The 25,650-nt window shown below is 44.5% G+C and overlaps 1 protein-coding gene across 2 annotated transcripts in view; it reads right to left on the reverse strand.

Annotated features, from left to right (window-relative positions):
* The window catches only part of ITM2C (integral membrane protein 2C), a 43,230-nt gene extending 18,137 nt beyond the window's left edge, over nucleotides 1-25,093 (reverse strand). For both annotated transcript variants that reach the window (XR_014789575.1, XM_084847049.1), the window contains exons 1-2: nucleotides 24,934-25,093; nucleotides 1,573-1,746 (exon numbers count right to left, since the gene is read on the reverse strand). Coding sequence is in view for 1 of the 2 variants with exons in the window: in XM_084847049.1 (XP_084703175.1) it covers nucleotides 1,573-1,746; nucleotides 24,934-25,047 (288 nt within the window). In the remaining variant the exon portion in view is untranslated. The remainder of the gene's footprint in view (nucleotides 1-1,572; nucleotides 1,747-24,933) is intronic.
* Between the last annotated feature and the right edge of the window lie 557 nt (nucleotides 25,094-25,650).

Raw genomic sequence — 25,650 nt, forward strand, 5'->3', positions numbered from 1 at the left:
ATGAAGGCTAATAAACTGAAACTCAATCCAGACAAGACTGAGGTGCTCTTAGTGGGTGGTTCTCCTGATCGGATGGAGGGTGCTCAACCTGTTCTGGATGGGATTGCACTCCCTGTGATGGAGCAGGTTCGTAGCTTGGAGGTCCTCTTGGAGCCATCTTTGTCATTTGAGGCTCAAGTAGCCTCAAAGGCATGGAGTGCCTTCTACCAACTTTGGTTGGTGGCCCAGCTATGCCCCTATCTGGACAGGGATAACCTAGGTTCAGCTGTCTATGCTATGGCAACCTCCAAGTTAGATTACTGCAACACAATCTACATGGGGCTGCATTTGAAGACGGTTCGTAAGCTGCAGCTTGTGCACAATTCAGCAGCAAGATTCATAATGGTGACCAGAAGGTCCGAACATATCAGACTGATTCTGGCCCACTTGCACTGGCTGCCCAGTTCAGAGCCCAGGTCAAAGTGCTGGTTTTGACCTATAAAGCCTTAAATGGCTCAGGACCACAGTACCTGACGGAATGCTTCTCCTGGCATGAACCAACCCGTACACTACGCTCTACATCTAAGGTCCTCCTCCGGAAGCCTCCTTGAGAGAGGCTCAGAGGCGGCAACAAAGGAGAGGGCCTTCTCGGTTGTGGCCCCCCATTTTTGGAATAATCTCCCTGATGAGGCCTACCTGGCACCAACATTGTCATCTTTTCGGCGCCAAGTTAAAACTGCCCTCTTCTCTCAGGCATTTGGCAGCATATAAGGAGTCTCTTTGATTGTCTCTGGCCGATTGTTTTAAATTATTTTAGATATATGTTGTTGTTGTGTGTGCTATTTGTTCTATGTCATTACGTGAATGGTTTTATACTTTATCTAATGTATTTTAATGGTTTCTTAATTTTTGTGAACCGCCAAGAGAGCTTTGGCTATGGGGGCGGTATAGAAATATAATAAATGCAATGAAATGCAATGAAACCTTGAGAATCCTGTGGAGGAATTTTAAGACATCAATCTCCGATACTCTCAAGAGCTGGTTTACTCGCAAAACAACAGCTGTGTGGTGGTCTCAAGCCTAGGAAAGAGAAGACACCCCATTGCCACATTCCACAAGGTTATATACTTTTCTTTACATAGCATAAGTACATCTGTGCATGTTCAGAGATTAAAACTGCACAGCAACAGCATAAGCAAGGGAAGCAATTCAGTATACACTAGCCATTTCTTGTAGACAAGTTCATCAGTAAAACAAAAGCACATATTCTTAAGCAACTCACTAACCTCAATTTTTCCAGTTTAGGGTACATCTTGAGCCCCAAACAATTTCTGGTTATCAGTTCTACTCACAAAGCAACTCCTTCTACACTCTCCATGTAACTCTCACTTGGCCTTCATTAGTTCACCATGCTTTGCAACATTTTTATCACACTCTGGTCTTGAGAGAGAGACTTTAGTTCCTGTTTCATATTGCTATACACTTTCTGGTACTTTTCCACACTTCTCCACAAGCCTTTACTCCCGCTTTTCCCAGCCTGGTGCCCTCCACAATCCCAACCACAAAGAACCCTTCACGCTGCATCATACGTACCATGTCTAAGGCAGTAATGGAGTTGGTAACGGAGTCAGTCAGGGAAAAATATCTGGAGACGTACATTGAAGTTAAAATCAGGCCAAGGAGCAGCAGCATCAGGATCATGGCCAAGTAGAAGATGTGACTAAGAAATCTCCTTCTCTGCATCGGCAAAGGCAAGAGCTGCTCCTCCTATTTAAAGCAAAGAGACAGGACTACTAGTCAAAACTGTTTCAAGGGCACTGCAATAAACACTTAAACGGATAAGGATTTCTCCATGTTAGAGGGAATGCAGGCGTTCCAAAAGAACAGGAGTCATCATGGCCATAGAAAGCCAAAACATTCAGAAAGTCTGCTTCCTACAATGAAGAGTGGAACCTTCAGTTTTGACTTGGGGGGGGGGGTGTACATGGATATAATTTTATTTATTATTTCATTTATATCCCGCCTTTTTTCCTTTTGCAAGGAACCCAAGGCAGCTTACATGGCCCTCCTCCTCTCCATTTTATCCTCAGAACAACCCTGTGAGGTGGGTTCGGCTGAGAGTCAGTGACTGGCCCAACGTCACCCAGTGAGCTTCATGGCAGAGGGGGGGCTAGAACCCAGATCTCCCGAGTCCCAGTCCAACACTCTAACTGCTACATTGGCTCTACACTACACTACACACACATATACATATACATATAATACATGCATATAGTGTGTATATATATATCGCGCATGGCAAGCAAACAAACAAAATCTGAAAATACCAATGTCACTACTGGAGTGTGATTAATGTCATGTTTTCTGTTGTGTGAGAACTAGTGGCAGACTGAGCTCTAAACTAGGAAGGCCCCAATTCAAATCCTGCCTATGCTGCAAACTCACTAGATGGCTTTAGGCCAGGCACTCTCTTTCAGCCTCAGCTCCCCTTCAGCAAAAGAGGTATAATACTACTGACTTACCTTTAAGCAGGGATACAGAACTTCAAGCCAGACCTGGTTCTCCTAGGATTCCCCAGATGGCCACACCTCTTCCCCTGGCCCCAACCCCTGGCCTCCAACCACCAATCGTTTGGGGGTTTCATGCAGGTTTTTTTCCCATGCCAAAAGGTTGAAATGTCCCTCGTTTGGGTGACTATTGGCAGCAAGAGGTTTAGGCTAAGAGATGCTGACATTTTTAGCCCTGCCCCTTTTGCCTTCAGCCCTGCCCACTACTGGAATGCAGCCCGTGAGAGCTTCTCTGAGAGGGGATTCGGCCCTCCGGCTGCAAAAGGTTCAACACCCCTGCCTTAAAGTAGTATTGTAAAGGGCCACTGAGATAATGGGTTGCATGTAACAGTGTTGTTCCACCAGCAGAACAGACACTACTAGCTGATTGAATTATTTTCTTCCTTCCTAGTGTTGGATCCTACCTACCTACCTGACACAACCTCGCCTGGCTAGACCTCAGTGTTCTACCTAGACTGGACTCGCCTTCCTTGCTCAGATCTGACCCTGTCAAATGCCACTGGCTTCCCCTGTGGGCTTCCAGTAACCACAGAAGGGGCCAGTGTCAATCCTTGGGGCAGGCAAGAGCCATGCTGAAAACAAATGAAACAGAAGTAGGCTGATCAGATGAAAAGGAGTCTACTGTGTCTTTTATACTTGTGCATAAGACAAAACGTCAGCAAGATACACTTGCCTTCCCCCTACATAAGCTGTACCTGCTAAAATGCCCTCTTCAAGCACACTACATTACAAACTAATACCACGGTTCATTTGATTTAAATCAAACTGATTTAAATCATGATTTAAACTGCTTCTCTGAAGGACTCAATTTTAATGATTTAAATCACAGTTTAAATTACCAGTGAGGAAGATTCTATTTAATCATCATTTTTAGCAGCAGTACATTATTGTTTAATATAACCTTAATACATATTCGGGGATGTAGGTTTCATCAGAAGCTAGGTACACAGTGGAGGACACATGCAGAAGTTTCCAGGAGTCAGGACTGCATGAATATGTTCTGTTCACTTTTGGTTTCACTTCCTATTCTCCACCCCTATCCCTTGCATTTATATCCAGACTCCTCCTTGTTCAGATCTACTCCATCTCCCCAAATTCTCTGTTCATTGACCTTCTCTACCTTTGCACTTAAAGAGAGGCAAGGCAGAGAGAGAGACAACGTGCAAGCATGTACTTCTGTACACCACCTGCAGTGCAGAATAGGACTGATCAGGTTATCTCCCATTTCCATAAACTGCTGCTAACATATTCATAGAATATAATTAGAAGTTGTTTAGAATCATAGAATCATAGAATAGTAGGGTTGGAAGCGGCCTACAAGGCCATCGAGTCCAACCCCCTGCTCAATGCAGGAATCCAAGTCAAAGCATCCCTGACAGATGGCTGTCCAGCCTCGTCTTGAATGCCTCCAGTGTGGGAGAGCCCACCACCTCCTCAGGTAATTGGTTCCGTTGTTGTATTGCTCTAACAGTCAGGACGTTTTTCCTGATGTTCAGCCGGAATCCGGCTGCCTGTAACTTGAGCCCATTATTCCGTGTCCTGCACTCTGGGATGATCAAGAAGAGATCCTGGCCTTCCTCTCTGTGACAACCTTTCAAGTACTTGAACAGCGCTACCATATCTCCCCTCAGTCTTCTCTTCTCAAGGCTAAATATGCCCAGTTCTTTCAGTGTCTCTTCATAGGCTTTGTTTCCAGTCCCCTGATCATCTTCGTTGCCCTCCTCTGAACCCTCTCCAGTTTGTCTGCATCCTTCTTAAAGTGTGGTGCCTAGAACTGGACACAGTACTCCAGATGAGGCCTAGCCAGTGCTGAGTAGAGGGGAACTAGTACTTCCCAGGATTTGGAAGCTATGCTTCTATTAATGCAGCCCAAAAGAGCATTGGCCTTTTTTGCAGCCGCATCACATTGTTGGCTCATCTTCAGCTTGTGATCGACAACAATTCCAAGATCCTTCTCGCTTGTAGTGTTGTTGAGCCACGTATCCCCCATCTTGTAACTGTGCATTTGGTTTCTTTTTCCTAGGTGCAGAACTTGGCATTTATCCCTATTAAATGAATGTCTAATTAGCATTCATTATGATAACTTTGCTCCTTGATGGATCACTGCCTTGTTGTGGCAAAGGGGCTTACGTAACTCAGTGAAGCCATAAGCTATGCCGTGCAGGGCCACCCAAGACGGACAGGTCATGGCAGAGAGTTCTGAAAAAATGTGGTCCACTGGAGAAGGAAATGGCAACCCACTCCAGTATTCCTGCCAAGAAAACCCCATGGAACGTTTCACAAGGCTAAAAGAGATGACGCCGGAAGATGAGCCCCTCAGGTCGGAAGGTGTCCAATATACTACTGGAGAAGAGCAGAAGGAATTTCCAAGTAGCGCCAGAAAGAGTGAAGCGGCTGGGCCAAAGCTGAAAGGACACTCAGCTGTGGATGTGTCTGGTGGTGAAAAGAAAATCCGATGCTGTCAAGAACAATATTGTTTAGGAACCTGGAATGTCAGATCAATGAATCAAGGTAAGCTGGAGGTGGTCAAACATGGGATAGCAAGATTGAACATCGACACCTTGGGAATCAGTGAACTAAAATGGACAGGCATGGGAGAATTTAATTCAGGTGACCATTATATCTACTACTGTGGGCAAGAATCCCTTAGAAGAAATGGAGTAGTACTCATGGTCAATAAAAGGGTGGGAAAAGCAGTACTGGGGTACAATCTCAAAAACGATAGAATGATCTCAGTACGAATCCAAGGCAAACCATTCAACATCACAGTAATTCAAGTCTATGCCCCAACCACTGAGGCTGAAGAAGCTGAGGGTGATCGGTTCTATGAAGACCTACAACACCTTCTAGAACTAACACCAAAAAAAAGATGTCATCAGATGTCATCAATCTTCATCAGAGGGGATTGGAATGCTAAAGTAGGAAGTCAAGAAATCACCGGGATAACAGGCAAGCATGGCCTTGGTGTACAAAATGAAGCAGGACAAAGGCTAATAGAGTTTTGCCAAGAGAACACGCTGATCAAGGCAAACACGCTTTTCCAACAGCACAAGAGGCGACTCTACACATGGACATCACCAGATGGTCAATATCGAAATCAGATTGATTATGTCCTTTGCAGCCAAAGATGGAGAAGCTCCATACAGTCAGTAAAAACAAGACCTGGAGCTGACTGTGGCTCAGATCATGAGCTGCTTCTTGCAAAATTTCGGCTTAAATTGAATAACGTAGGGAAAACCACTAAACCATTCAGGTATGACCTAAATCATATCCCTTATGAATATACAGTGGAGGTGAGGAATAGATTTCAGGGATTAGACCTGATAGACAGAGTGCCTGATGAACTATGGATGGAGGTCAGCAACGAAATCCCTCCCAAAGAAAAAGCAATGCAAGAAAGCAAAGTGGCTGTCTGATGAGGCTTTACAAGTCGCTGAGGAAAGAAGGGAAGCGAAAAGCAAGGGAGAAAGGGGAAGATATATCCAACTGAATGCAGAGTTCCAGAGAATAGCAAGGAGAGACAAGAAGGCCTTCTTAAATGTACAATGCAAAGAAATCGAGGAAAACAATAGAACGGGAAAGACTAGAGACCTTTTCAAGAAAATCGGAGATCTCAAAGGAACGTTTTGTGCAGAGACAGGCATGATAAAGGACAAAGAAGGCAGGGACCTCACAGAAGCAGATGAGATTAAGAAGAGGTGGAAAGAATACACAGAAGAACTATACAGGAAAGATCGGAATGTCCCTAATAGCCATGGTAGTGCGGTCACTGAACTTGAGCCAGACATCCTAGAGAGTGAAGTCAAGTGGGCCTTAGGAAGCATTTCTAACAACAAAGCTAGCGGAGATGACAGTATTCCAGCTGAGCTATTTAAGATCCTAAAAGATGATGCTGTTAAAGTGCTGCACTCAATATGCCAACAAATTTGGAACACTCAACAATGGCCACAAGACTGGAAAAGGTCAGTTTACATTCCGATTCCAAAGAACGGCAACGCCAAAGAGTGTTCAAACTACCGTACAATTGCGCTCATTTCACATGCCAGCAAGGTGATGCTCAAAATCCTACAAGCTAGGCTTCAGCAGTATGTGAACCGAGAACTACGGGAAGTACAAGCTGGGTTTCGAAGAGGCAGAGGAACTAGAGATCAAATCGCCAACATTCGCTGGATCATGGAGAAAGCAAGAGAATTCCAGAAAAAACGTCTATATCTGCTTCATTGACTACACTAAACCTTTGATTGTGTGGATCACAATTGATTGTGTGCATCACAACAAACTGTGGCAAATTCTTAAAGAGATAGGAGTACCAGACCACCTTACCTGTCTCCTGAGAAGCCTGCATGAGGGTCAAGAAGCAACAGTAAGAACCAGACATGGAACAACCAATTGGTTCAAAATCGGGAAAGAAGTACGACAAGGCTATATATTGTCGCCCTGTTTATTTAATTTTTATGCAGAGTACACCATGAGAAATACCGGGTTGGATGAATCACAGGTCGGAATTAAGATTGCTGGGAGAATTATCAACAACCTCCGATATGCAGACGATACCACCCTAATGGCAAAAAGCGAAGAGGATCTAAAGAGCCTCTTGTTGAGGGTGAAAGTGGAGAGCGCAAAAGCTGGTTTGAAACTCAACATTAGAAAAACTAATATCATGGCATCTGGCCCCATCACTTCCTGGCATATAGAAGGGGAAGAAATGGAGCAGTGACAGATTTTATTTTCTTGGGCTCCAAGATCACTGCAGACAATGACTGTAGCCATGAAATTAAAAGACACTTGCTCCTTGGGAGGAAAGCTATGGCAAACCTAGACAGCATAGTAAGAAGCAGACATCACCTTGCCGATAAAAGTTCGTATAATCAAAGCTATGGTTTTCCCAGTAGTAATGTATGGCTGTGAGAGCTGGACTATAAGGAAGGCTGAGCGCCAAAGAATTGATGCTTTTGAACTGTGGTGCTGAAGAAGACTCTTACGAGTCCCCTGGACTGCAAGGAGGTCAAATCAGTCCATCCTAAAGGAAATCAAGCCTGACTGCTAATTGGAAGGACAGATACTGAAGCTGAAGCTCAAATATTTTGGCTACCTAATGCGAAGAGAAAACTCCCTGGAAAAGTCCCTGATGCTGGGAAAGATTGAAGGCAAAAGGAGAAGGGGACGGCAGAGGGTGAGATGGCTAGATAGCATCACTAATGCAATGAATATGAACTTGAGCACACTCCGGGAGAGAGCGCAGGACAGGAAGGCCTGGCGTGCTATGGTCCATGGGGTCACGAAGAGTCGGACACAACTTAACGACTGAACAACAACAACAATGATATCTTTGACCTAGGCTCTTTTTTTTAGTAATTGTTTTAAGAAAATTTTGAAATCTGATTTAAATTTTTAAAAAATCTGATCTAAATTTTAAAAATCTGATTTTTAATTAAAAAAAAATGATTTTTATCAACCCTGGTTAATATTATACCACTCCAATTAACGTGGCCAAAGAATCCTGAAAACCACAGTTTGGCAAGATGCTGATAATTCTCTTTGGGAAATCACTGCACGTGTTTAAAGAACTACAATTCTCAGGATTTCCTGGAAAGGAGAAAGGATTGTTAAGACGGGTTAAATCCATAGCATGGATAAGACCTAACCACCATTAAGGATATAGGAATCCTGTTCTCCCTTGCAACTGGCCACAGAAGAAAGAAGCGGGAGCAAAATGAATTGACGTATTTTATATTAAAAAATGTGATTATTTATGCAGCACTAACATTGTGCACAGCACTATCCTGAGTAGCGTAAGCACCCAACATCAACAACTCAGGTAGTTCCCAAAGAGCTTACATGTGAATTTTGACAGTGAGAGAGAGAACAGATGGAGGGAGGGTGACAAAGAAAGGGGATGGATCTATGGAAATTCATGCATATCTCATATTTTCAGTTGGGGATGATGACTGTCTCAATAATGCATTGAGATGGCATGAGAGAATTAAAAGAGGCACAAAATCCATCTCACTCATGCTAAGCTGGCTGAATTTTGTGGAGTCATGATAGCAGGGGCAATTGCCCCCAGAAAATGTTGGGGTGACAGAGTGCTCTGATAGCACACTGCCTCAAAACTCTTCCAAGCAGCTGCTAATTCCCCACCCCCCACCTCCAAATTCCCCCAGACAACATGATACAATGATATACTATCACTCTGACAGGGGGAGAACGGGTCACTGCCCTGCAATATTCAGGTACTCCAGCCTTCCTCAACCTGGTGCCCTCCAGATGTTTTGGGCTACAACTCCCAGTATTCCTGAACATTGGCCATGCTGGCTGGGGTTTATGGGAGTTGAAGTCCAAAACATTTGGAGGGCACCAGAGTGGTGAAGGCTGAAGTATTCTGGGCCTTTTCAGCGAGAGGGAAAAATCCCCATCTCAGAAATGCAAACTGGGCATTAAATTCTTCTGTGCAGCATAGTTGGTTCACAATAACTACAGTTCCTAGGCCTTGGCAGTGCTTATTAGCAACATTAAAGGAAACATTTCCATTTAATTACTTTGGGGAACAGTTAGCACTAGGTTAGTCACAGTCATAACCCTGTTTAATTTGAAAACAACCTAAAAGAGAAGAAAACAGAAGAACAACTGCATAGGAATGTCCCAGCTATAAAGGCATAAATTTCTTGGCGGTACCTCACATGCCTGGTTTGGTATTTTCACTTGAGCAAGAAGTTAGGGAGCAGAAACATGTTATAGGGGGTTTGCACAACCTCTACCTGCATAGATGTGATGTTTCTGCAAGGCACTTTGCAGATGAAGATGCTTGTAATTGATTTGATTTGGATGCTGCCATCCAAACCTTGTTGATTCTCTTGGACCTCTCATGAACCTTTTAACATATTATTTATTGAAAACATCAGTAATTACACAGACATCAATTTAACTTTTCTTTGTAACCATGTTCACATGATGCCCTGTTACAAAAATCAGCAAAGTACATATAACAGCATCTAAAACATATCCAGGATTTGTCTTCCTTAATTCACACAGACATAATTTGCTATTTTTGACATTACTGCATAACCTTGCAATTTGCCGGTGTTTGATACCTTATTGTTTCCAGTATTTAGCGCATAATATTTTAGCTGCTACAATTATAAAATTTAGTGGCAGGACTTGGGTGTAACAAGAAATCATTTTTTCTACTACAAAAAAGTATTGTGGTAAGCCTAGGACCTGCACAATTCCCCCTGGCCTCCCCCTTCACATGAAACAGAAGGGGACTGAAAGCCCGTTTCTAGTTTTGAATCAAGTTCAGTTTCCCATTATGTCTAGATTTGGGAAACCATGGTGTACTCTAATTGTAGTTACTGCAAACAAAACAAACAAACTGTGGTTTCATATCCTGTTTTGTTGACTAACTTCTAATTTAACTTTGTATGCTGCCTCAGACATTTGTGGAAAAAAAGACAAATACATTTTAGACAAACAACTGGTATCCGGTGCATGACATTACATCACTGTCCCAATGCCAATGAGATCAGCGTACAAAACGATAATGTTAATTCAACGTTGTAACATCAGGCACACCATCTAGTAATACAGCAAAGGGACACTGCAAATAGCTAGCCTCTGAATGATAGCACCTAAGCCAGGGGTAGGCAACGTGGCCCCTGTGGGCGCCAATGTGCCCCTGGACAGTTTTCTTGGCACCCATCAAGGTGTCCTAGCCCTCCCACTCTTTAAAAAAACAACAGCACACATTTTCTTACCACCAACTGGGATTGTTGTGAAATATGTTTCAGTTGGTGCTGAAAACAGTGGATTCAAAGGAATCGTTTAGTGTCGGGGCTCACCTCTGCCTTGAACTCAGTCTTAAGAACATAAGAAGAGCCATGCTAGATCAGACCAAGGGTCCATCTAGTCTAGCATTCTTCACACAGTGGCCAACCAGCTGTTGACAGGAAACCCACAAGCAGGGCATGAGTGAAATAGCACCTTCCCGCCCTGTGACATTTATTAACCTTGTCCAGTGCAGGTGAAATGTTTTCTATTACCCTTCTGCTTTATGATGAGTTTGAGAAGCACTGGTTTGTTGCATGCCAGATTTTGATTTTGAAATTAGCATTCTGTATATGCCTTTCTGGAGCAGACTGGGCACTTTGAGCTGACTACCACATTATTGGATTGTATATCCCAGTATCCTGTCTGCCAACTGGGACAGATTGAAGATGCCTTCAGAACATGTTTCCTGCACATCAGCCAGTGAGCCTGTTGTCACCCTCCTTCCAGGGCCACTAGCTCGCTCTGCTCCCCCCACCCCCTCACTGATCTGTGGCGTGTTAATGGCAAGACACTTGGCCACAAGCCAAATCGTACAGCTTGCCTTGTTTATCAACGTGTTGTTTTTCTTCTATGCCTCCTGGTCGAGCACATGCTTTTATTCTGCTGGATTCTTTATGTTATAATATAAGCCTATTACAAATAAGGTAGTTTAATTTCTTCATCCAGTGTACCCAAAGCCATGCACCGGATGGTTTAGGACAGGCATAGGCAACCTTTTTGGGCTGTGGGCACATTTGGCAATTTGAGAAACTGTCCTGGGCATCACCACAAAATGGCTGCCATGGGAGGTATGGGAAAGGACAGATAACCTGCCCGAAAGGCAAGTAAGGGGAGTGTGTCGTCCCTGCAGGGGACGTTGAACTCTTAGGTTAGAGGTGCCAAGATAGTGATAAATCAGACTCAAAGGTTTGCTTACAAGGAGACTTTACTGAGTAACTTACAGCACACAGGCATACCCAATGGTTGGATCAGACAGCTTCTCTGAACCCCGAACCACTGGGTACAATGGGTCTTATATTCTACAAGTTAGCAATAAGCAGCAAGCGCCCCTAGCATTCATTCTCAGCATCAACCAACAGCACTTGGTTCTCAAGCATAGCCACCTGCAGCTTTAAGGTAAACAACCTCTGCTTCTCAGGCTCATCAGTGCTAAGACATACTCCTCATTAGCGAGGAATGTTCTGAGAAGGCTGTTATCGGCCTTTTGACTCATCTGCACATGCTCAGAGGCTTACTAGCATGGGAAATGCACCACTAATGAACGTAAGCAAGCATTATGGATTTCTAGGCCTCTCTAACACTATAAATGACTTGGCTACGCTCCTGGGGCCAATACAGGGAGACATGATAGAGGTGTACAAAACTGTGCATGGTGTGGAGAATGTAGATAGGGAGACATTTTTCTCAATCTCAACACTAGACCCAATGGGGTCATCCCATGAAGCTGATTGGTGGGAGATTCAGGACAGATAAAAGAAAATATTTCTTCACACACCGCATAAACTATGGACTCTGCTACCATGGGATGTAGCGATGGCCATCAACTTGGTTTGGCTTTAAAAGGGGGTTGGACAAATTCCTGGAGGAGAAGGCTATCAACGGGTACTGGTCCTGATGGCTATATGCTACCTCCAGCCTCTGATACTGGAGGTACATATGCCTATGGGCGCCAGTTGCTGGGGAACGTGAGCAGGAGGCTGCTATTGCGGTCATATCCTGCTAGTGGGTTTCCCACAGGCACCTGGTGGGTGAAAAGAATGCTGCATTAGATAGACTCGTGGTCTGACCTAGGATGGTTCTTATGTTCTTATTGCACAGACACATAGGCACACCAGACGTTTTTCAGAGCAGGCGTGCTTCCAGTGGGGTGGCTCTTATCCTGCCATCACCCTGCCTCGTTAATGGAATGTTATGGGAGATCCAGGTGTTGTTGTCTTCCATTTGTAACCCTCCCATGTATTCCCACCACCTCTTCAGTCTTTTTTCTTTCCACAAGGAGAATAAGATGGAATGCATGCATAATGTTCTTTGATTGGTCGCATTAGGAATCCTCTATCTGGAAGCGTCCCAGATCTTTCTTCCCACCCACCCACCCCTTAGAAAAGATGCTAAACTTTAAACTTCTAGGAGAAAATAAGGATGGAATTATTTTCAGTATTAATCTGAAATAGATCTACAGTGAGTCTCTCCCAAGACGTTTTGCTGCTTGAGGTGGAGGACCAAATCCGCACACCCTGCCCCAAAAGTCAAGGTGCATACTACTCGAGGCCAATACAGTTATTTTAGCACCTGGGGCAAAAAATCCCACAAGCGCCTATTCCCCACCCACCCAGCCTGCCTGGCCCAGCAGTAAAAATACAGTAAAACAAATTAAATAACTAACAATTTGCTGCCTTTTCATGACACTGCAAATCAGCTACCTGAAGTAGCCACTTCACTCTGCCTAATAGTACGGCCAGCCCACAACTCTGACCATAATCATGGGAGAAAAGGAACTGCAAAGACCCTGTAAGAGGAGGGGAACTCAATGTTGTCCTCTGGCTAGTTAAGGAAGAGATGCTGTATTCCCAGGTTTTAAAAAAGGATGCTTGTGGAGAAGGGCTATAAATGACAACAAGACCTCCTCATGTGGTAGGTAGTTGAGTGAGTGTGTGTGTGTGTGTGTGTGTGTGTATGCATGTGTACTGAGGGGGATCGGGGGGGGGGACAGCTGTAATTTATACAGTAGAGGACAGAAGGTAAATAAGCGATGTCCCCGCTTACTTTTGCTTAACACTATCTGAACCAGGACAGGTTTGAAAGATTACATATTTCATCTGATGTAGAAAAGAGGAAATCAACACTGTTTAATCCCACAACAGTACATCCATGTTCAGTCCAGCCAGAGAGGAGCCCATTCCTTCTCCCCCCGCCACAAAGCCCCCACTGTCTCTTTAGCTTTCAAAGAGTGCTCCATGTGTTTCATTTATCAGCTGCTCCCACACCAGATCAAAACAAAACTTTCCCCAAATAAGGAGAAAAGGACATTCAGACCTTCAAATCTTATCACATTTTAGTCATCTATATGATGACATTCAATTACACAGAGAGAAGAGCATCATTATTTATGACCTCCCCCTGAAGTCTTCCAATTTCTCTTCTACTGGGACCTCAAGGCTCTTTTCCCATGTATTTATTTCTTCTACTACAATTGGCAATTCCCAAAGGACACATCCATTGCACCAAGACTGCAATATGAAAATTCTCTGAACAAAAATATGCTCACATGTGGGCATGTGAAGTATTTGGCTGATTCTTTTCCTTTCTACTCTGGACTGAGAGTTTTGTATGCAATGCTGGTTAAGAGAGTCCCCTGCCTGAAAAAAACTAATGGTTTTGGGCAGAGGCGTTGCTACGGTCTTAAAAGATCCGGGGCACAGGCCCATAACACAAATTTGCATATATATATATATTTATACACACACACAAGTCTAAGCACAAGTCTAATATATGTGTGTGTGTGTGTGTGTGTGTGATGCGTGCATGCAGTGTGCTTGCGTGTGTGTATAGATTACATACATACATACATAAGAAGTGTGCACTGACCCCCCACGCCACTTCAGCTCAGACTCAACTCACTTCAACCCCGATTTAACATTTTGGAAAACATCCCACTTCTGCTCGGGCCAATTTGTAGTTGGACCACTTCAGCTCAGCACCAAACCTGAGTCAAGGTTTAGAAAAATGAGTCTTTATGCTTTCTGTTGAGTACCATGGGAAATTAGAAAAAAAACCTGTAACTTTTTTCTCTTGGTCAGAAATGGATAATTTCAGGCAGAGTAGCCCCCTTGAAGGGGATTACACCTGCCCAATGTCAGAAAAATAGGTGCAGGGCTTATATTTTGATTTTCTTTTAAAGGAAACTGCCAATAACATTTTAATTCCTTGGAAGAACTGGATAAAAAAATTCAGGATTCATTGCCCCATCAGAGGAGATCATGTCTGCCAAATTTCACAATGATAGCCACAAGGGTTTTTGTGCAAGGGTGGCCTTGACATTTTGAGGTCTCCAAAAGTGGACATACTTATCTCCCTATGTTCCTTGTGGACCATTGTTCTGAAAATTACAGACAGCCTACAGTTGTCCCTAAGTAAGAAACCAGCAAAGTTTCAGAAGGATAGGTCCAGCAGTTCATGTGGAAGGGGAGTTCTCCAGTTTGGGGGAGGGAGTGATTTGCTTTCTCTTCCATTAACCCCTTCCCCAATAGTTTTTGGGTAAATTTGTATGAAAATGCACAGGTCATTAGAGGTGTCCCCCAGGCAAGAAACCTGCAAAGTTTCTGAAGGATATATATGCATTCTAATTTAGAATGACTAGAATTTATTTACATTTCACCAATGTTAGCATCAGGGGAACATGGGTGGGAAGGTGCTATTGCACTCATATCCTGCTTGTGGGTCTCCTATGGGCATCTGGTTGGCCACTGTGTGAACAGAATGCTGGACTAGATGGAGCTTGGTCTGATGCAGCATGGCTCTTCTTATGTTCTTAAATAGAGATTTCCTCTGAGCATGTGCAGAATGTTCTTCTTTCACCACTGAGCACTTGCATTCTCCCCCTACCAATTCCATTCCCCTCCATGCAACCATCCCTCCTCATCCTACCATCCTCCAGCAACTTTTCATAAAAACAGATGTCTTGTTTTGTGCAACTCCTCTCTATGCACAAGCTCTCATTGTATCTTCCTCCCCATAACTTCACTTGTGCCAAGACTTCACTAGGATTCAGCCAATGAGTCTGTTTTCAAAACTAGGGCTCAGTTATGGAGAAACCCTGAGCATGCACTAGGTGCCTTTCCCTCACCACTGTAGCTAGAGTTCATGCAAAAAACAAAACAAAACCCACAAATGACAAAACATGCATAGGACTGAGCTGAAAGGGCAGTCAATTAATTAGACAGAATTGGGTAGGCACTGTATTAAACCTGCAGGATCATGCTCACAACTCAGGACTTATTAGGGAACAATATCAAGATGATTCCTGAAGTGACAGACATGTCCACAACTTCAGCAGCACTGCACGAATTTTTGTGATGTACAAAGCATGGCTGGGTTTCTTTTCCCCAAAATGTGTTTTCCTTTGCCCAAATAAAGATTCTGTAGCAGAAATGGAGTGTCTCCCACAAGACATGGCCACTTATTTTGCAAGTGATATATACTATTTTGATTGTTCAGACCATGTTAACAATAACAGGTAGGAAAGAGAAAGGGGTGGGTGCTAACAGCTCATTCATCCTAGCCTAAGAGGCAGTTGTTTTTAATATGGCTAGCAGGAAGGGCGAGGGTGTGAAGCTATTTGCAGCTCTATCCCACCTGCTAATGCAAAAGCAATTTAAGGCAACAGTTAGGCTTGAAAATAACCATTTACTTGGTCACATGCAGCAGAATGAGATGGCAGAGTCTTGAGGTAGTAGAATGAACTACACTGCTTCAGACTGCAGGTCAGGAAGAGCGGGAGGGTCATCTTCTTGAATGATCCCTGTGTAAAAGGTTTCCCTGTAAGTAGAAAACTAGTACATTAGGATGCAGTCCAGCTATCTCCCTGTTGTACTAGCTTTCTACTTTCAGGAAATGGATAAGGTGTTAGCGGGAGTATTCAAAGATGCAGTCTGTCACTGTATTCTGAAGCAGTACATTCTACTGCATCAGGAACTCTACCATTTCAATTCCTCTGCATGTTTAAATGGCTTCTTCTATCTCACCTGGCCCTCCCTAGCGCCCAAGAATCTTGCTGGCACCTAGGGTCTAGGTTTTTGAGCCGGACCCGTTATTTCTGCCCCCCACCCCACTGCAGACCACAGAGGGGGTAGGGGGGAGGTTTCTGTGAATATTGTTTCCAAATAGCAACAGTAAATAGGCCATGGACACATTGATGCACGCGAGCTGTTTTGAAAGCTTTGATCTGAAACAGAAGATACACCATGGGCAGTCTTCATGGCAACAAATTTCTCAGCAAAGAACATATGAAATAGGGCACTTGTGCAAAGCAACATGAGTTGTTAGGACAGTCTCCCCCAACCTGGTGCTCTCCAGATGTGCTGGACTACAACTCCCATAATTCCCAGCCAGCCTGGCCTGGCCTTGCTTGCTTGCTGAGAATTATGGAAGCTGCAGTCCAACACATCTGGAGGGCCCCAGTGTGGGAGATGCCTGATATATACATTAGAGCTGTGTACAAATGGCTTCTTGAAATTATCCACCTTATTTGTGGGCAGAGACATTTGGGAGACAATTTCACTATATTTCTCAAGGGGGAGGAGAAATTCTCAACAGTTTCTCACAGGGAGGGCTCCCCACTTGCAAGACTTGTAGCACAGCTCCCTTCTTTTTTGGTAAGGGGTTCTGGGTTTTCCGTGCTGCAACAGCACCAACTTTCTTGGCAGGCCGGCGCTGTGTTGGGTCTGGCTCCAGGGATGAGGTAGAGCTAGTGCTCTGCCAAAATCTGTCCTCCAAATTCCTGAACGTTTTCTCTCCTCATTCTCTTCCATTATTCTGCCTCATTCAGGATGATTTATAGTTTATTTTGTGGTGTTTTTGAGCATAACTAATCACAACTAGCCCCCAGGCTGCCTGCACGTCCTGATCTGAAAAAACCCTATGGGAGGAATTATCTCATAGTGCCTTAAACTGGACTTCAGTTGAAGCGCAGGAAGCTGAGGAGGCTACAGGCTGCAAGAGATGATTGTACAATGAAAAACAGGACACTTGTGTTCACTCCTCGGCCACCTCCTAAGTAAGGTAAGCCCAAGAAACCCAAACCCAACCCATGAGAATTTCTCCGAAATTTCTTCACCACTGAATTTCTTTTTGAAAGCCATTTCTCTTCTATCAAATTGAATGTGAATGGTTTAAAAAAATGTGGGAGAAATTTTCAGCACAGCACTAATATACATTATGTATTGACAGCGGGTTGGACTATATAGAGACAGACAAACAGCTGGGAGTAGGCATATGGATCAAATTAAGATACTTAACAAGAGGAGTCACAATGATGCATCTGATTGCATCTCAAAATAAAACTAGTCTCATGCTTTATAAACAAATCTCAACCACCTGTCCTAAGCAGAGATGGCAGGCAGAATATCTCCTATCTAAAATAGCTGCTTCTCTAATTAACACACCGCTTTGTCGCTATACGACAGAAGTGTCAAGACGTTCAGTGTGCTGATTAGTGTGGGTGTGCAATCAGAACAAGGGAACTCAATAAAAACAGGATGCTTAACTCTTTCCCCCTTTCAGAGATTGTACATAATTGTCCTTATTAACTCAAGGTGGCACATGAATGTCAACTCTGAGGAAAGGGGAAGGGGCTGAGAGGAAACACAGCATATGCAAATTCCCAGTAATAAAATTTTGCCCAGCCCCAGCCTCATGGTAACTCCAGGACCATTTTCAACAGTAGGCTGGGAGGGTGGAAATAGCACAAATTGTATACATGGCTTAAGTGGCCATAGCTGTCTTCACCTCAGAAGCCAGTTTAAAAGGCCCAGTGGACCATAAAACATACACCTTGCCAGCAAACCCTGGTCAACCGTGAGCCTCAACTGCTAATTGATCAGATATCAGACCAGACCATGCATTGGGCAAATGGTATGTTTTTTGTGGGTTTCTGCAGACTGACACAACAGTCAGTTCAAACACAGATAGCTTCCTATCAGGGATTTTGTAACAGTGGATTTCCTGCATCAGCAGGAGTTTAGACTAGATGACTTTTGAGACCCCTTCCAACTTTATGATTTCTATTGTAATAAGAGTGCAGCATAGTTATGGGCAGGTAAGGAGGGAGAAAGGCAGAATAAGTGGAAGCGGTGGAAATTGGGAGAATGCAAGGAAGGAGATTGGATTGCATAACCTCCAACACTTCACAGGTTAAATTTGAAACATTTATTTAACATGTTTAATTATATTCTAATCACCCCTCCACTCATGACTGCTCATGACAATTTACAATAAAAAACAATAAAATGTAAAACTCACAAAAAGCTAAAACAAGGCAGATAAAATACAGACATTACAATAAAACAGAAGAACACTCTGAAATGGGTATTAATCACTGAAAGCTCAGTAAAATATTACCTTATGAAATGGAAGAATAAAGCACTGGGGGAAAAAAACTCTGGAAAATGTTTCATCCCACATTACTGTCCGTGGCTTTCAATGCTTTGGCATAGTGGTGCTTCGAGAGCCCTATTCAGAAACAATGCTCACACATTAAATCAACACATACGTGGGGCCGTGCCAACTAACCCCACTCCCAATATTGCATACACCAACTTGCCCTATCCCAACTTGCCCTATCCCAACTTGCCCTATCCCAATGTTTATCATGAATGTCTGGAGTAAGGCAGCCACTGTATGTAAAGCCGTGCACATGGCAGGCATACACATGGAATGTGCAAAGGCTTCCCTACTGTTGATGTTCATGATGAATATGTGGACATCAAGGGCTGGGCAAGTTGGCATCTGCAACATCTGGGGCACAGCTAGTCAGCATATCCCTGATCATGCGCTGATTCAATGCACAAGTGTTCTTTCCAAGTAGGGCTTAGGTTTCCCAACCGTAGGTGCAATTCACTTTGAATTTCCTTCTGAAATACTTAAATCTACCAAAGACCCACACCAATCCTTTAGTTGCAACTTGAAGTGGAACCTTTTTATTTTATGGATTTATACGCTATACTTCAGCAGAAATATTTCCGGGAAGGTTTAAAAAATAAAAGTCATAAAATTAAACAAATACTGCAATATAAAAGATAAAACAGCAGTTACGATCAAGCAGCATTAAAACAAACCTTCTCAAGTGTTAAAAGGTTGAGAAGATAAAAGTCTTTGACTAGTGCCGAAAAGACACTACAGTAGGTGCCAAGCCAGCTGTGTCTATGCCAGTTGCTTTGTTATTTTGCTTCTAGTCAAAAGATGAAGTCATCAGATAAACAAGACCTCAAGTACTGATCCCGTCCCATCTGCACAGAGACATAACCTATTCATTCATAGGAGCGGGAGGGTGCTACAGGACAGAGGAGGGAGAACAGCACGAACCTAAACCATGTTGTCCATAGCATTTTCTGCAGCTGACAGGAATAATGGTATCTAGTTTCCAGCAATTAATCATAATAATGTTATCTAGTTCCTGCAGACTCTTTAATTGTGTATTGCATGCTAACTCAATTTCTTTATATGCCCATGCCAACCTGCAAACATTCTGTAGCAAACAGATGGGTCCACAGACATTTTAGATACAGAAAAGAAAGGACAAGAAGTTTAAATCAAAATCAGACATTATCAAGATATCCCACACCCACAAAAGCTGAGAACATAGACTTCTATACTTGCAAAGGAATTTGGGTCAACATCTTCACAGCAAAACTATGTACCTGTTTTGGGGCTGCCATATGGGATGTGGGGAGGGATAGGCTGAATTTCGATTGGCTTGTGCTCACAAACATCAGATCTGGAATGGCTTACACTCCTAAGTCTAAAAAATCCAAGGAGTTCCAGCTTGCATGTAGCTCTTCAGAAGGAGGAAATTCAGTTATAGCCTGATATGTAAAGACTATTTTGTCAAAAAGAGTAAAAAACAGATGTAAAAAAAGAAAGAAAGAAAGAAAGAAACGCTTAGCTCCAAATCCAAAAACTCAAGCAAGTCTGAAGTGTTTCAGTTACATGTTGTAAGGCCCCAGGCTTATAAGCAAGCTAATAGTAGTTTAGAGAGGCTTAGAGATCCATAATGCTCTCTGCTTTGGTTCATTATTAGCTGCAATGCGTTCGCAAGTGGGCCTCTTGGCTTGTAAGATGAGTCAAAGTTGATGTGACTGCGTCAGCACATTCCATGCTAATGAGCTCTGGTACCATTTATCTATTCAGAGTCTCGGATGTGCCTGAGAAGTGAAGTTAGTATCGTTTATCTATTCAGAGTCTCAGTTTATCTATTCAGAGTCTCAGATGTGCCTGAGAAGTGAAGTTATATTTGTCTTAAAGCTACAGGTGGCTGTGCTGGGAATATTATGATAGTCTTGCTTCTGCCAAATATGTTACTAAGCAATGTTGGGCTATGCTGCGAAAGTTGTAGATGAACCATAATTAACTCTTGCTCCTGTCATACCACCTCACTACTATGCCTGAATAACACGTACGGTATAAAACCCATCTTGCACCACAGCTCTTTGTTCAGAGCTGTTGTCTGATCCAATCATTGGGTGTGCCCATGCGCTGCAAATACTCAATAAAGTCTCTTGCAAGCAAACCTGGATCTGGCTTATCACTTTCTCAGCACTCTAAATCTTGGAAGCCCATGGCCAGGGCATACACATGTGCTTCAGCATTCCCTTAAACAATTTCCAGAGGGGCAGCCATGTTAGTCTGTTGTCCATGTTGGGGGCCTCTGCATTGCTTGATAAAAGAGGAAATGGAGGTCACAAGAAGGCTCAGGAGTCCAGCAAGACACAAAATGATAGCTAAGCTATCGTAGTACTAGAAAATAGTAAAGTCTTTTCATCAGTGTCAAGTTTCCAATTTAACTCTCATACTGGCCATGAACCCGTTAGGTGACCTTCAGCGAGCCATCAAAGACCGTGTGCTCCCATATTTCCCACCTAACCTCACTTGGCAGGGGAAGGGAAACCTCTCACACAGCAAGCAGACAAGCTTGTGACAGAAGACTGAACGTTCTCAGTGGTGGTAGGAAGTTATGTTGTTTTTATCTCCAGCTGCCAGCTGCTTTGGGGATTTTTACTGAGTTGTGGTTTCGAGACCATTAGCTGTGTTAGCCAGTTGCAACAAAAACAAAGAATGGTCTTGTGGTATCTTAAAACAGATTTCCCCAACCTGATGCCCTCCAGATGTTTTGGATGACAACTCCCAGCATTCCTGACTATTGGCTATGCTGACTAGGGCTGGTGGAAGTTGAAGTCCAAAACATCCAGAGGGCACCAGGCTGGGGAAAGCTGCCTTAGGGCGCAATCCTATGGGGTTAGGCAGCTGCCCTCAAACTCGGAGGCGACCGCCTATCCAATGCAGGGCAGGAGAGGCACAGAGGGGATCATTCCTTCTGTGCTTCTCCTGCCCTGCATTTGCAGCTAGACAGCCAATTTTGCCTGTCTAGCCACAGGAAGGCAGAACGGTGGAGGAGGCTGAAAAACCCAGTTTTGGTCGCTCCGTGCTCCTCTTCCAAGCAGGGAGCACAGGGCCGTTCCGCACTGCTTGCGAGGCAGTGCTGAGGTAGGAGGGAAGGTCGGTTCTCCAGGAACCGACCTCGGAGCACAGGCTCCAAGGTCGGTTCCAGGAAAACCACATATCCTATGGCCATCTAGCCTTTGACTAGCAGCCATAGGATTGCTCCCCCCAAGACTAGCACATTTATTATGGCATAAGGTTTTGTGAACTACAGTCCATTTTCATCAGATGAGATACAGGTATCTATGCATGTGGGATGGGGGGAGAGGTGATTGTCTTTCAAAGAATTCTGTTGCTGTTCATTGTTTTTATAGATTTATTTTATTTGCAATTTGTGATGCTTCATTTGTGTTACTGTTTTTCATTTGTGAGTTGCCTTGAATTTTTTTTATTTAAAAAAGGCAAGATAAAAATGTATCAAATAAATAAATAAATTTTCTGTGAATTCTCTAAATTCACGCCATCCCTGCAATGTAAAACATAGGGATAATACTACTGACATGCTACATGGATTGTTAGTCTCCCTAACAATGCAATGCTATACATGTCTACTCAGAAGGAAGTTCCATTGAGTTCAGTGGATCCTACTTCCAGGAAAGTGGTTACAGGATTGCAGCCTAAGATAATGTATGTGATGCACGCTAAAGCTAAATATTATTATTGTCACCACTCCTCCTGAAACATACATTATACCATAAGGCTATGGAAGGGTTGTGTGGATTCCATAACTGCACTGCACAAGTCCAGGAATTCAAGTGTCCTACAAAACAGATTTATGCAAGTCAATCAGTTACATGCAAACTTGCTTACTTTCCATAATTTTGGATGTCACAGCTTTTGGCTTTTCTTGAAGCAAAGTAACCCAGATTCTGATCCTAAAAACATTGAATTCTGCAACCACAATGACTTATACAAAGGAACATAGTTCTCATAATATATTCAGCAGGGTTGATTGTTGCATGACTTATTCTGCTTTTGCTTATAATGGAGAAATGCAGCAGCTCTTGTTTGTTTCTTTGTTTGTTTGTTTAAAGCACAGAGCCTAGAGCTGTTGGGAGGGGGGCATCCACCTCAGGGTCCTGCTTGGGGAGAGTGGGTGGAGATACCTTTGGAACAGGGGTGTTGAACCTCTTTCAGCTTGAGGGACCACTTCCATTTCAGAGAAGCTCTTGGGGGCCGCATTCCAGTGGTGGGCGGTGTCAAAGGCAAAGGGGGCGAGGCCAAAATGCCAGCCAGTGTGGTATAGTGGTTAGAGTGCTGGACTAGGGGCTGGGAGATCTGGGTTCTAGTCCCCACTCAGCCATGGAAGCTCACTGGGCGACTTTGGGCCAGTCACAGACTCTCAGCCCAACCTACCTCACAGGGTTGTTGTTGTTGTGAGGATAAAGTGGAGAGGAGGAGGACCACGTAAGCCACCTTGGGTTCCTTGAAGGAAAAAAGGCAGAATATAAATGCAATAAATAAAAAATATTGCCAGTAACTAAGCTGAAGGGGAGGCATTTCAACCTTTTAAAATGGGGGGGGGGAGACTGCACAACAGCTGGGAAACCACAAACAATTAGTGGTCAGGGAACAGGGTTAGGGCTGGGAAAGGGGGCATGGTCATCAGAATGCATATTTTTCATGCAGAAGATCCCAGGTTCAATCTCTGGCATCTCCAGTTAAGAAGAATCAGATAGCAGGCAATAAAAAAGACCAAGACCCTGGGGAGTTATTGCCAGTCAGAGTAGACAATATTGGGTCAGATGGACCAATAGTCTGCCTTACATAAGGCAACTTCCTATGTATGCACAGTCCTGGCAACAGGAGAGGCAACCCACTTCGTTCACTTCCTGAACATATGAACCAAACTGAGAGTGCAGAAAACTGTTATCCTGATGCCCCCACCAACAAAATATTAAGGATGAATGCATAATTGTGGTCTACTACTCAGTGTAATAGAGTCCTCATCACCCAAATCTCCATTATACAAATCTCATTTTTATCTATTTTCCTTGTTTTCCTCGTAACAGTGAGAGCCTTTGCAAATGCTCAGAAATATGACTCAATGAGAACATTATCTGAACATTCTGGATGTCCCGCAGGCCATGCAAGGGAGCAGGGAGGGAGAAAGAGAAATTGTACTGCATAAACAAAGAGGGGGCACATTGGAATTGCAGAAGGAAAGCGGAGTCCCTAGTGTGATGAAAACAGACCAGATATTATCCGGCACATACAAACAACAGAGTCAAGCTCCCATTATTTTAGGAGAGAATGTGAAGGCAGCATAACACTCCCTGGATAGGGGCTGATACACAGAGAAAAACCAGCAAAGTCTCTGTGGCAAGGAACAAAGCTGCTTGCCCAAATTTCTCTGGCCTCATTCCCTTGGCTTTGTAACTGGAGATACTGAAGAATCTAAGAATGCCAACCATTTATTTCAAGGGAGCAGGAGGGGGGAGGAATCATCAGCAGATACCAGCCCCAAGAGATCTGCAGGGCAAACTCCAGACTTGGGGCGGGTGGGGGGGCATTCAGATAGAGGCTCAAAGCACTGTCGAGGTAACAGTAGGTAATCTGGCGCCCTCCAAATGTTTTGGACTACAACTCCCATGCTCCTTCACCATTGGCTATGCTGGCTGGGACGGATAGGAGTTGTAGTCCATAACGTCTGGAGGGCGACGCGTTGCCGACTCTGTCTAAAGTGCAGATGAGGCGCACAGCTTTTGTCGGAACAGCTCTTGTCCTAGGCCCCAGCCTGGAGTTCAGGGCCTCAAAATCAGGAGATATCCGGTTTTAGTTTTGTAAATTAAAGGCAGCAGTACTTTAGCAGGGTCTCCGCTGGACCCTGCAGCCCACATCCATCTGCCTCAGTTCAGAAGCCTTTCCCAGATATGGAAGCGCTGGCTATGATTATTCTGACGACATCTCTCTGTTCACGTCCAGAGGCACCACGACATACTTCACATATCCCGGAGCAGAGCGTGAGCACTTGGCAACCCACTTTAGACCCTGAAAGGGGGCGGGGAAGATGGGGGGCTCCTGGCTGACGCCCACCCTCGCAAAGCATCCAGCAGGTTTTCCGACCGTGCATGGTTCAGTCGGAGGGGAACCCGACATACGGCAACCCCAGTGATGATCCCATGCAGAGACCGGCGAGCGATGGACTAAGCCACGCTTGATTCTGCTTAAGGAAAGCCTGCACAGTGAATGGGGCTTCCTCTTACGTCGCTCTGCACGAGCCTACAGCGGCTGGGTTTAAAAACGAACAAACCACTGAAATATGATGTCAGCGACTCTTCACATCAAGCCCTTGCACTGCAGCAGCGTATCGTCCTAGCGCCAGATTCCCCCTCCGGCCCCTACTCACCAGGTCCCGGGGCAGGAGGATTTCTGCTCTGGCCACATTGCTCGCTCCCGTTGCTTCCGCCGCCTTCTCCGGCTTGAGCCCGGCCGTCGGCTGCTGGAACCCGATTCTCACCATCCTTGCAGGGCGAGCGCAACGCCTCGCCCACAGCCCTCGTTACTCTGGCGTCGCTTCTGGCAACCCCGCACGCCAGCCCGCGGAAGGCCCCGGAAGTTCAGATATGCGCGTCTTTTGCTCTCCCGCGAAGCGCGGATGCCCTCCGTGGACACGTCCGCCCGCCCCGCTCGCTCCACTTCTACGATCTAGGCGTGATTTTTAAAGCCCAGAGAGCCGCCGTGGCTGCCTCCTGCCTCTTTTCTGGAAGTCCTTCCCCTAATTCCCGGACACGCAAGACACGGTTGGTCGATGTTTCTCTTGCACCAGCCACGCGTGCGCTTCGCCCATGCTCAAACAAAACGTCTCTTTAATCTTTCTTGACGGGTATGCACGCAGGGCAGCCTTCCCCTATCTGGTGTCCTCCAGATGAACTACAACTCCCAGCATGCTCCAGCCAACGACCCCTTATCCTCATCCATGACTTCTGCTACGCTCGGATGATCTGCCTTTTCCCAGTGCCCACGCACTTTCTTCAGTTGGCTCTCACTATTAGGTTTAGAACAAAAGAAGAGCCCTACTGACTCAGACCAAGGATTGTATCCAACGTTAGTCCTACTTAGAGTA

Source organism: Heloderma suspectum, chromosome 3 (assembly GCF_057233095.1).
Source record: "Heloderma suspectum isolate Gila_16-S chromosome 3, 16-S_ref, whole genome shotgun sequence".
NCBI lineage: Eukaryota > Metazoa > Chordata > Lepidosauria > Squamata > Helodermatidae > Heloderma > Heloderma suspectum.